Source organism: Conger conger, chromosome 6 (genome assembly GCF_963514075.1).
Source record: "Conger conger chromosome 6, fConCon1.1, whole genome shotgun sequence".
Lineage (NCBI taxonomy): Eukaryota > Metazoa > Chordata > Actinopteri > Anguilliformes > Congridae > Conger > Conger conger.
The window spans coordinates 28,103,073-28,116,416 of record NC_083765.1 but is presented as its reverse complement, the minus strand read 5'-3'; the positions used below and the strand labels follow the sequence as shown (position 1 = coordinate 28,116,416).

The window sequence follows — 13,344 nt, the reverse complement described above, 5'->3', positions numbered from 1 at the left end:
TTCTCTTTGAGTGGAAACAAACTATCAGCCATTTTGCATCACATGAACATGAACTCAATCATACAAGTCAATGTGCTTTCAGTTACCTTGATATTCCTCTACACAGAAGGTTGAGAAGTTCCAACAGGTATCCTCTCCACAGGAAATTATGCGACATTGCATTTGATACTGCAGTAAGCATAACTTGCTGGAAATCTTTTCCAAAATGTGTCTGTAATTTAGATATTGTAACAAAAATACTTTTTTCATAATAACAACAACCTCAAAATCAGGGAGTTCGGACCAGTATGTCTCACACATTTTTTTCAGGGAATGGGCATGTGCAAAATGTGAGTCAAATCACTCCATTCAGTTCCAGTGATTCTCCAACTCCTTAAGGGCTTGCTGGGATCTGACTTCATGCCTGGCCCAGTTAGGCCTCCATAGCAGCTGCAGGATCCTCCTCTCCTGTCCTCCACACTCCCCCATCCTGTCCCCACACACTTCCACCCCTTCACTTTAACTGCTATTTCAGAGTTTCTCCACTGGGAATATCACTGTACTCTTCTCTGCCTCATCTTTAGTTCTCTCTCTTTCTTGTTTCACCTTATTGTTTGGCGTGCCGTGCCTCTGGCTTCTTGCTATATGTGAGCCTTGGCTGAGTCTCAGGGGGCCCTTAATCATCACTCACTGACTGTCACATGTTCAGATCACAGCCCACTCCATCCAATCCCAGCCTGTGAGAGTAATTGTATTTTGCTGCATGGGAAATGTAGTGCTAGTACAAACATGCTGGCCAGTACCATGACTAAGCGCAACATTTCCATTTACTAGATGAATTTGATGATTGAGTCCAATATGAATATGCATTAGTTACATGCTGAACTACAAACATTTTATTAACCCCTATATTTACCTCCATATTCCGGTTTAGAAAGTCGAGTCGAGAAATATAATCTCTGTGAATTCAAGAGTACATAGAGCCTTCCATTAAAGCAGGCATTTTGTAAAACAAATCATGTTTTCCATTTTGGGTTACTGTGAAATATTGTCTGCCTGTACAAGAAGAGGGCAGATGTGTGTTCACATCTCTAATCCCATTCTGGACTACAAATAAGTTAGCAGTATATAATACAACTTTATATTTTATTTTAAAGGTACTTCACATGATACAAAAATATTGATCACAGTGTATTTTCTTGAAAAGATTGAAATTGCTATGAACAAGAATGTTGCAAACATTTAGTGGCAATAAATTATATAATCATTATCTGACAAATAAGAATAACAAAATAAAAAAAACATTAAAATTAAAAGGTTTGTGCCTTTTCATCTCTCCCCAATATTTAGGTCTTCAGAAAGTTTGTGGCGTGATGCCAGGGTCCATCTTAATATTTGCAATGGCTCCCAGAACTTGCCATGATAACGCACATATTCTGTGTCCATTGGGCTGTTCCCAACCTTGATGCTGGTCCATCATTTCACTGTCTTTGACCAGTTCACACTCCGTCCAGACCTTCAGTCCTGCCTTCGCCAGTACGTTGGTATGCAACGACACACTTCCTCGCTGAAGTAAAATCCAGCTTCGCACCTTCGCCTCCGTACTTCGCATGGTGGTCTGTAGCAACTGAAAAGAACAATAAGAGGGAGACCTTTAGCTTTTATATCCATATTCACAGGACTGTCACTTAAGATTTTAGATGGTGATCCTTTGGAATGGGTTGCTGCCTTGATTTTGCTTTTATTAGTACATTACTACATAAATTTAATGCGCTACCACCACATTATATTATTGGAATACCGTTCAGAGGAACTAGCATTAAAAAGTAATTGCGATACAGGTACAAATTTGCATGTAACGCAATAACTTTGTAATAGAAAAAGGGCTAGTGACTCACACATTGAAACTGTGATATGCTGAAGAGCACTGAACACGCATGGTGAACATGTTAGTGGGGCTACAACAGCAGAAGTAGAAAAAATATATATATATATACACTGATAAAGTGGTCACTGTGTGTATAGTATCTTACATGTTCTTTATAGAAATAAAATAGTTTTACCTGCAGGTGGCCTGGCGAAACCTCCTCCCTTTGAGGAAGCACTTGTTGGGCGACTCGGTGCACTCACAGATGCACTTGTTGGGGTTGAGCGGTTGGTGCCTGGGGCACACCTTGGCGCAGGTGCACTGGCAGGCATCCCTGTTGAACTCCTGATTGGGCCCGCAGGGGACGGGCGGCTCCTTGCACACGCACTGGCAGGAGTGTTTGTCCATCTCCTGGTTGGGTCCGCAGCTCGATGCCCGTAGCTGTCTTCTGCACACACACTGGCACGTCTCCTCATCCAGCTCTTTGTTTGGGCCGCAGATATCATCCTGCAGGGATTCTGGATACAAGCCAAACATGTCTTATTATTAAATGGCTAAATGGAGGCATAGAAGCATAGATATAGTACTCAAAAATCTGTAATTTGGGCTGATTCCGCTGCTGTTTGGTTTAAGATAGCCATTAACCAATACAGCAAAGGACAAACATGATAATACAAAAGCTTTACATTTTCTACATCCGCAAGTACCCAAGGTAGTCATGAAAATAGTTGTCAGAGGTAGTTGGCAACAAAAAGAAGAAGCCTTAATTGATATACAGCGATGAGCCAAAACATAATGACCACTCACAGATGAAGCAAATAATATTGATTATCATGTAACAATGGCGCATGTCAAGTTTTCAGATATATAAATGGAAGGCTTGTGGTGTCAAACTAATGTCTAAACATAGTTCTTTGCTAATTAGCCTACATTTGCTTATATAGGCTACATAAATTTTTATACGGTTTATGGTCGGAACCGACTCGTGAGCCTCATCAAAGAAATCGGCTCGGTCTTTGAAGATGCACTATTTCTGAAGTCCCTCACGCCATGTGATCTTCTAATAAAGCAATAAATGTAAATGTAATGTAAAGAGTGGTCAGACATAGAAATGAAGGTCTAAGCTAAGCACTTGTATGCCCTATTCATAGCAAACTTTGTTTACATGTTTTATGGAATTTATGTTCAACTCCACTTAAGCATTAATGAATCAGGCCTACCTGATTAATACGAACAGCTGAGAACACTTGTGAAGTGCGTTTGGATCTCACAAAAAAACGGACATCCGAAAACTTTGATGAATCCCACATTATTTGTGTGAATGCATTTCCAAAGGATTTAGGGTCCATTTTGTTCAGCCCATGTTTGATAAATGAGGCTCACTATTCAAGAATGGTTTGAGGAACATGACAGGATCAAGGTGTTGTCCTGGCCTCCAGATTCTTAACCCGATTGAGCATCTGTGGGATGTGCTGGAACATGGCAGCTCCACCTAGCAACGTACAGGACTTAAAATGATCTTCTGCTAATGTCTTGGAGCCAGATATCAAAGGGCACCTTCAGAGCTGTAGATTCCATGCTTTGGTGTCAGAGCTGTTTTGGCAGCACATGGAGGACCGCATATTTGGGAGGTGGTCATAATGATGGTCATAATGTTTTGGCTCATCAGTGTATCTGAAAAAAGGGCTATAAAGCCATAAAGAAGTATTTCTAGCACCTCATTCCTTACAAATCATGGGATTGGTTGAGGAGATGTTAAGTCAACTAATTTAATTTTTTAATTCTTCCATTTATTCACAAGCTATTGTAAAAGTAAATTCACTTATATACCATTTTATAAATTCACAATTATATGGAATGTATTAAACTTTTGGCTTTAAACATGAGGCTCATATAAAATATTTTACACTTATGGAGCATAAGTGTATCTCAATATTACAGATTCTGGTTAGGATTCTTAAATTTCCACTTATTTGTCATAAAATGTATAAAAATGATTTATAGTTAACTAGAAAAAAGATTTATTGTTCTTTCACACAAATTTTTTTCAAAGAAGAGACCTCAAGATGCAGCTCAAATAGATTTTCAACATCTTCCCAAATTATTTAGGATTCATGCATTTGGAGGGAATCTCGTTTTGTACTGAAATAAGATTCCGGAATGGTTGTTTGCAGCACTTTTCATGATGACAAGCATGATGATTGGATTTTAATTTATCAAGGAAAGCCTTATCCTTGGGTTTTGCATGTTTGTTACTGGCAGTTAGCTTTTCTCTGTGTCTTGGGCTCAAGAGCGCTGCTTTTTCAGCACCTGATGGTATGGAATACTTAACGGGCACTTTCAGGCTTCCTCCAAGAGCTTACGTAAGGGACAGCTCTCTTCGCACATCAGCTTGCAGTTGTTTGACTTTATGATAAACTTTTTGAAATAGAACATTCCAGTTCCGAATTCCTCACAATACATTTTCCCCTAGTGGTGCAAACAGATGTTTTTCCTTTCCATCCTGGCAGATAATTTAACTTGATAGCTAATTCTGTTAGTCTTTTCCACAGGCTATAAAACTTCACAGGAATTTGGCAAAAGAGTGGAACACGGATTCCTGCCATTGCAGTGTTTGTATTTTTTAAAAGCAATTTCAGGTTAAGATGGTGAAAAATGTGCACACTGCTGTTGTTTTTCAGAGTATCACCAGCCAAGTGAGACAATCCGCATAAATCACTAATGTTATCTGATTTTGATGAAAACAAACTTTTTTCTTGAATAGACTTTAAAAAAAAATAGAATAAAAAAATAAAATGAAATAAAATGAAACCCCATGTTCATTACTGTACTGAATTGCTGAGGTTTCCCATGACGACTGCTCAATAAACACTCATCACGCTGCATTGGCACACCACGTATATCGACCTTAACCTTTAATTGACTGCAACCATTACGACTATATCCACAAGGCAACAGTATTGCATTGCATAGACATGCCTTTTCCAATAGTGACACTGATACTAATACTGATACTCACAGACTAATGCACACAAGTCTCTCAGGTATTTAATAAAATGGACTGATTGAGTGTATACAGTATCTGTTTGGATTTTACATGTCAACTATGATTTTTCTGAGGTTCATCAACCCTGCTTTCACATGAGTGCCAGTGTCTTCTTTTCATTTGTAAAAACTGGCCCCTATCAGGGCTTTGGATGAAATTGCTATTTCATTCAATCAGGAGGGACACTCCTGCTCCCGCTCTCTTTCAGTTCACAATGACTCCTGCCAACAGAACTGGAATCTGGAAGTTGTGTGTGTGTGCGTGTGGGAGAATGAAATGTAGCCTGGCTCACATCCAGTGCTTTCAGAAGTACGGCCAAGATTGGGATGATACTATAGCTGGCACTGCCAGACTCAGTGCAGTCCCACCACAGTCTTCCTCTCTAGGGAGCATTCATTGGCCCTTAAACAGGCGTCTTTGGGGGTTTCTTTTGAATAACCAGTTTTTAACAAAGAAGAAAAATTCTCACGGTTTGGAATGCCTGATTATATTTCTGCTCTCCTCTACGATATGTTACTTGGGTGTAAACCTTTTTTACTTTTGAATTACTTTTGTTGAATCAAAACAGAATGCAATGTGTGAGTTGCACCAATTGAAATCAATTACGACCTCTCAATCCAGTAACAACAATTTGGAAACTAAGGAAAACAAACTTAAGTATGCTACAAACTTTCACAGCAACCATATTGTTTTGTCAGGTGAAGGTTTAGGTAGCACTTACCTGATCTGGAGTGTTGTGATGGCACTGCAATATCAGGCTGCTGCACACATCTGCATATGTGATTATTCCACACATGATTCTTTGGGCATGTTTTATTTGTCATGTTACATCTGGAAGGGAAATGAAAAATGAGCTTGGAGATGGCAGCAATGGGAACATGTTTTATATCTCTACTTATTTACCTTTTTACATTTTCAAATCTAAACAGATAAACACAACTTCATCATACAGTCAGCTCCAGAATGATTTGTACCCTTGATAAACAACACTGACAATAATCTGTTATGTTAAAATATATAGGGAAACTGTATACATTTATTTCAATACATTCACTCTCTTGTTTCAATGGGTTTTTTAAAATTAAGTAGTCTAATATTTTCTGAAAAACAAAAGTATTGCCACCCCTAAAAATTACTGTAAATAAAATCAAACCAAGTTGAATTGGCAATAAAATTTTACTTAATTTTGTTAGTCTCTGTCTAAAGGAATTATGTTGTGTCATTCCATCACTTCCTGTTTAATTGAGTATAGAAATGAGGTTACACACATGCAAAATTCCTTTGATGTCATCCATGAGCATGGGAAAAGCCAAAGAACTGTCAATTCAAAAGAAACGGATAGTAATTGACCATCACAAGTCTGGTAATGGGTATAAAAACATACAACAGTTAAACCTACCTCTGAGCACTGTAAGGACAATAATGAATGGACTATAAAACATGGAATGGCTGCAAACTTGCCAGAAAGAGGACAGTGCATATTGTTACCACGGATAGTGTGTAAGATGGTGAGGGAGGAAATAAAGAACCCCAAGGATCATGGTTGAACATTTGCAGAGATTGGTTGCATCTTGAGGTCAACAAGTCTTTAAAAGAACTATAAAATGGCACCGCCATACCCTTACTGGGCACAACAAACAACCAAGCATCTGGAGTTTGCCAAATGTCATTGGAATTATGACTGTAAGAGAGCATTATTTAAGTTCAGTAAGAGTTCAACAAAGTACCAGGAAGCTTATCAGAAAATCTGGTTGTCTCTGCTAGGAAGCGGACTTAGTCATAGTCAAATTATCAGCAGGAAAATGACTCCAGACATATGTCAAAATCCACACAAAAATGGTTATGTGAATCAACAACATGTGGTCTGAACTGAAAAGGGCAGTCCATAAGACAAAACCCTGACTCTTCTTCTTTGAGCAGCTACATTGGGGGCCCTCCAATGTGCCAAACAATGCAAAGAAGTCATGCAAAGGAAAAAAATATTTTTGACTGTTCTCCACATCTCAAGGCTGATCTCCTCACTCAGGCTACTTCAGAGTGGGGCTTCTTTATGGTCTGTGAAAGTTATTAAAGGCACAAAAACAAAGGCATTCTGCTGGCTTATCCCTGCTATATCTGTCAGTAAGGACTGCATTTTATGAGAGGTAAGGAGATTGATAATGCACAAAAAAGCTATCTGAAAGACTCTTTCTGTTCCTCCAGAAGCAATCATAACTGAAAAAAGACCCTTTCCAACCAAGCGCTTTTGGAGAACTTTGTGGCAAGCTACACCTGAACTTGAAAACAATTGCATTTGATAGTTGGGATATCCCAAACTATCTAACACAGGGCTGGCTGCCCAATGCTGTTCCTGGAGATCTCCCCTTCTGTAGGTCTTCGGTCCAACCCTAACAAAGCACACCTCATTCAGCACCTAAAGATCTCATTGAGCTGCTACTTGGCAGAACAAGGTGTTTCAAATTAGGGTGGAAATGATGTGATATTGAAAGTAGTCAAGATCACCTGTTTGTGTCTGTTAATAATTAGGATGGCAGATTCAGCTGTGGAAGGAGGATAAATGCTGTTCGACAGAGCTCCTCTGGCCCTCACTGGCTGGGAACCTCTGGCTTGGACTTTTGTGATTCTATGTTTATTTGTGATTTGGTTAAAGGCTTAGAGCCTTATTTTTCATCATCTTAGTTGTACTGTAGTTCTCATCGGTGTGGTTGAGCAGATTCTGGATCCAACCTCCTATTGCATGTTACTGATTTGCTGATGACCCTTGCCAAATTGCAACTCTAACTTGATGTTTCAGTGCAGTGGCTGTGGGGGTTCGCTCTATTAAGTTTACAAATTGGATGAATGTTATTGTAATGGTTTGGCTTAATTCTCAACCCAGCAATTGTTGCCAAATAGCATTAAGAAGCTGCCTGAAAAAATAATGAAATTTTATTACATTCAACACCCACAAGCTGGCAAACAGATAATTTAATATACATTTGAAAGCTACTTAAATAATCTCTAAAAACCCCTTAAGTAGTGGCCCTTTTCTTGATGCAAACTTAAAAATGACATACCCAAAATAAAATGGTTACTATTCTTGAACCCCTAGAGTACAGGCATAATCCTGGTTTCATCTGAAAGTTAACCCTTCGTGGATTGTTGTCCAAAAACAAAGCTACAGAAGCTCAAACATAGTGAAAGTGGAAGCTTTTTTTCCACACTTTTCTGTATTAGACTCGATACAGAATATTGTAGCTCTGGCTGGTGCACTTAGAAACACAATGGAGTCAAGTCACAATGGAGTCAAGTCACAACACTTGACAAATCCCCTTTCAAATTTGAGGACAATATCACCAAAAATGGACATTCTGCATAGTTTATTCTAATCTATGTCTAGGCAGTTTTCCAAAAAGGACATTTGGAGACTCCAAAAGGACACATGGAAACTAAATGATATTCTTATGAAGTGTAAAATACTGGAATTTGCATTCTAAACTATACAACACTTTTTAAAAAGTGTTTGCACTTCCCTCCGTCTGTCACCCTCCGCTATCTCTCTGTCCCAAACTCCCTCTTCTTGCAGCTATCCTCTGATAGGTTGAGAAGATCATAAAATCACTGAAAATTCCCTCTGTAGTGTTGTAAATGTTGTTTTCACAATCTTCCTCAGAAATATTCACTCAGACGAGAGATTCATTGGCACTGCTCCAAAGGAAGTGCAATATCTATATGTAGGCATTTTTTGTCAACCTCAAGAACTGTTGAGTTGCACAACAGAATCCGCGTGTGTTGAAAATGCTACAGTTTCGTTACGCAGTCGAAAAAATGCTGTGTAGTTTTATGCAAGTCTAACATTCTTTCTTCGTACGAATGTGGGTAACACATTTTCCCTGTAACTACTTTACAAATACTGGTCAGAAACAGTTGGACTTGGACTTTGTAGAGAGCCGATACAAAATGTTGACAATAGCATTCCTATGTACAAGTACTTTTGTAGAAGTATACAATGACAAAACGGACAACAATGATAATTCCTCCAGAGAAATTCTGAGTAAACAATGGACATTATATCAATGTTTCTCACATTTTTGGAATGAGAAACTATTATGCACTTGGTCCACTGGACACCCTCCACACTTATTTTACCACCCACAAGTTACAAAATAAGGAAAAAAAGTAATGGCATGTTAAAATAGGTTATACAGATACAACCATGAGTTTTAACACTGTCAAAAGGTATATCCTGTTACCATAGTGATTGAAAATTGCGCCCTGAAAAAAAATACTGGGACTTAATTGATGCTAGTACTATAGAATAATATGCACCTTTGGATAAGAGCTTGGATTCAGGTGGTGACAATGTTGAGGAGAAAAGTTTTGAAATTCCTGTGCTTCAATTTTCAGTTGATCTGCATTTACCCTAACCCTGCCACCCCACCTTCCCGCCATCCCCTGAATGTATTTAGCAGGGCCCGTGATCTTGAGGTACCCTGTTGAACCACCTGAAAATGTGTCTCCAGTTAAGACCCCTCTCAGTAAACCTATCCTGAGGAAAAACCTGTCAGAAGTTCACAGTTGTGGAACACTTGAAGAAATGGGAATGGTTTCCTCCAAGAAGTGAAAGAATGGGTCTACCTGTTATGTTTATGATTTATGAAGGCCTCGTTTCCACTGGTGTGATTTAAGTGGCTTATGGCAGCACCAGTGATGACCTCACCCTACCCACTACTACCCGGTGTCAACACCGGTATAATGGGTCCGGATCAAATCTCAAGCAGGCCTTGCTGCAGGGTTGGACAGTATCTGCTATCTCCAGGTGTCAGCGTATGAGGCACACCCGGAGGCATGCAGCGGAATTCATGGGTTAGATTACCCCCATCATCGTTAACAGTCCCCCAGAGTGGGTTGTTGGGGAGTCACATGACCCAGACCAACTTATCAAACCCAGACATCCTGTGGACTTACCTTGCCTACCCTGCTCACCCCCTCCCCCTGTGTTTTTTGGCAGCCTGCTCCGAAGGGTTATGATCCTAAATGTCTTCAAATGTGGAGCTTTGATGATGTACGACACAGTTACTGCATTTGGTTTAGGAAGGCTATTTTACAAAGAGTGAATGCAGAAGGAAAAAGCTGGCCCTAACAATGCTGGGGAGGGTTCCTGGTTCCTTCCAAAAATGAAATCACTCGAGAGATCTGCAAGCTTTCTCAATGCAACGATTGTAACGGAAAGCCAGGAAGAGGAAAAGCCTCGGAGTTTTGATGCTTCAAAAAGGATTTTTTTTTTTTTTTTTTGTGAAACATGCATAAGATAAGGACTAAAGTGTTTTGTACTGGAATAATTTCATAGTTTCTGTTTCAAACGTAGACCCTTCAAATGTGCATTAAAAAATGTAGACGTTCACAGCTTATATTGCCATAATTAACATTATAACCAAAATTGTTCTTGTGTTGTTTGTTTTGAAAATTTCGAAAAATGGAAACAGATTTGACCTATCCTAACTGCAAAAAAAAAAAAAATCAATAATGGCTCAGTGGTAAACTTCAGCTTTGCAGTCAATGTGTTTCCAATTATCATATTCTACACGGCCTAAAAAGACAGCATTCCTGTACCGTTGACATGTCCAGCAATGTGTGTGGAAGACATGTTACCTGATGACTAACATGTGCACTTGCACCTTGCGTAATGAAAAACAGCTGTAGCTGTTTGGACTGGCAAGGTGTCCACATGATAGCACGGTAACCTCATGAGATCTGCTGATTTACAGTTCTGCACACTGTATGTTGAACAAACAATCTGAAAAATATAATGTGTTTCTTGGAATCGGACAGGAATGTGAGTTAAGAATTCCATGCATATGAGGACATTACCAGTGGGGGAATTGTCTCTACTTATATCAAATGGCCCTGCACTTACACAACACATGGATGTGAGTGCTTTTTAAATGTAAATGTGATTATTTTAACATAGCCTTCTTGGTCATTGTATCAGAGATCTACACTCTGCTGCAAGCTGCCAAGTGCAGTCTGGGGAATACAGCATCAGATTTTATTTTATTATTCCGTAAAAATGAATATAAATATTCTCAAAAAGCCAAATTTATACAAACTACTAATACCCCGCCTGTCACCCTCCGCTATCTCTCTGTCCCAAACTCCCTCTTCTTGCAGCTATCCTCTGATAGGTTGAGAAGATCATAAAATCACTGAAAATTCCCTCTGTAGTGTTGTAAATGTTGTTTTCACAATCTTTCTCAGAAATATTCACTCAGACGAGAGATTCATTGGAACTGCTCCAAAGGAAGTGCACTATCTATATGTAGGAATTTTTTGTCAACCTCAAGAACTGTTGAGTTGCGCAACAGAATCCACGTGTGTTGAAAATGCTACAGTTTCGTTACGCAGTCGAAAAAATGCTGTGTAGTTTTATACAAGTCTAACATTCTTTCTTCGTACGAATGTGGGTAACACATTTTCCCTGTAACTACGTTACAAATACTGGTCAGAAACAGTTGTACTTGGTGTTCGAACACATCGTGTTCGAGAGAGCTGATACAAAATGTTGACAATAGCATTCATGTACAAGTACTTTTGTAGAAGTATACAATGACAAAACGGACCACAATGATAATTCCTCCAGAGAAATTCTGAGTAAACAATGGACATTATATCAATGTTTCCCACATTTTTGGAATGAAAAACTATTATGCACTTGGTCCGCTGGACACCCTCCACACTTATTTTACCACCCACAAGTTACAAAATAAGGAAAAAAGTAATGGCATGTTAAAATAGGTTATACAGATACAACCATGAGTTTTAACGCTGTCAAAAGGTATATCCTGTTACCATAGTGATTGAAAATTGTGGCCTGAAAAAAAATACTGGGACTTAATTGATAATGTGTCTCCAGTTAAGACCCCTCTCAGTAAACCTATCCTGAGGAAAAACCTGTCAGAAGTTCACAGTTGTGGAATACTTGAAGAAATGGGAATGTTTCCTCCAAGGAGCGAAAGAATGAGTCTACCTGTTATGTTTATATAAATATTCTTAAAAAGCCAAATTTATACAAACTACGAATATGCTCTGCAAGTCTACCAAACTATCAGTAGCGAACAAAATTGCTCAAATTATGCCTGGACTTACCTGAGAGATAGAAGCTGTGTTGTTATTATTGCGATTATTATTATAATTATTATTTGTTTTTTTAAGAAGTGGTTAGTCTGTGGAGGGGCTATGTAATTGGGAATGAGACTTGACTAGCTTCCATGGGCAAAATACAACCTTCCACAGACATTCAAAGAAAATGTCATCGAGATCCCCAAGATAATCACATGTTCAGGAATAACAATCCAGGAATAACAACCCTCTATTCCACTACGATAGAGATGCATTACCCCAACTCTCTGAGTCAACAAAACCTGCTGCCAGGCTTTCATAATGGACTGAATCATAATAAGACTGAATGATCCAAAATGTGAGTTTGAATGGTTTGCATGCAGCTTTACTGTGTTATTTTAATCAGCTGTGTGTTTAGGTTGAGCAATTCAAACAGTAAGGTATTATCACCACTCTTTGGCTCTGTAACTTTGTGCGGATTTCCTTTCTTTGATTGCTGGCCTCAGACCTGTTCAAGAATTGCCGAGCCATTCACTGCAAGATTGTACACTCAAAACTTTCTGAGTACAAATCAAGATGATGTTAAACCGAGGAGGAAACTAGCCAGGGTTACTCACGGCAGGTTTCCTGCCTGCTGTGGTTACTGCTACCATCTAAAATGCAAATGAATGATGCCGGCTGTTTCGCCAGGCCCTGTTTCTTCACAAAAGCGGGTGTTAATTAAAACAAGCCACGTCTTTGGCAGATCAGGAAAGTGGTGTCATGCTGTATGCTGGAAGCAGTGAGGGCACTGGCTCATGGGGTAGGACCATTATGATATCTTGGCAAAATGCCAGCATCTTATTGGCCACTCCCAAAAAGGCCAAGATGAGGGCTGGCCAAACCATTAGGTGGCTCATACAAGACCAAATGCCCTGGGTAGCTTGGAACAGTCTTTGCAATAGGAAACAAGGGGAAGACATCTACAACAAACCAAGGTTGTTAATCAAGTGACACAGTAGGGTCAGTTGCGATCAAGATCATTCAAGAGAAGGAATTAGGTCAGAGGTTTTCCTTAAAGTCTGGGCTTGTCTAACTTGGATATACGTTCCTACATATTGCAGTATACCGTCCACCTTTGCACTGAATGCAATGCAAGAAATCATTGTGCAAGGCACAAGAAGATATATTATTTTCTAACTGAAATAGAACATCTGCTTTTTCTTACGTGAGGCCTGGCTATGTCCCAACCCAAGAAGCATGCTTCCTCTTATTTCTGTAATTGCAAATCACATTGACATACACTCTTGAAGAACGAAGTACATGATACTAAATTATTAATAATTAGCCTTTCCAGGTAATGCAGCTCCCAATA

At 39.2% G+C, this 13,344-nt stretch overlaps 1 protein-coding gene across 3 annotated transcripts in view; it reads right to left on the bottom strand.

The window, feature by feature from the left end:
* Positions 1 to 1,108: 1,108 nt before the first annotated feature.
* Positions 1,109 to 13,344, bottom strand: part of vegfc (vascular endothelial growth factor c) — a 33,562-nt gene continuing 21,326 nt past the window's right edge. For all 3 annotated transcript variants that reach the window (XM_061244923.1, XM_061244925.1, XM_061244924.1), the window contains exons 5-7: positions 5,614 to 5,723; positions 2,043 to 2,364; positions 1,109 to 1,606 (exon numbers count right to left, since the gene is read on the bottom strand). In XM_061244923.1, the coding sequence (XP_061100907.1) occupies positions 1,498 to 1,606; positions 2,043 to 2,364; positions 5,614 to 5,723 (541 nt within the window). In that variant the 3' untranslated portion in view covers positions 1,109 to 1,497. The remainder of the gene's footprint in view (positions 1,607 to 2,042; positions 2,365 to 5,613; positions 5,724 to 13,344) is intronic.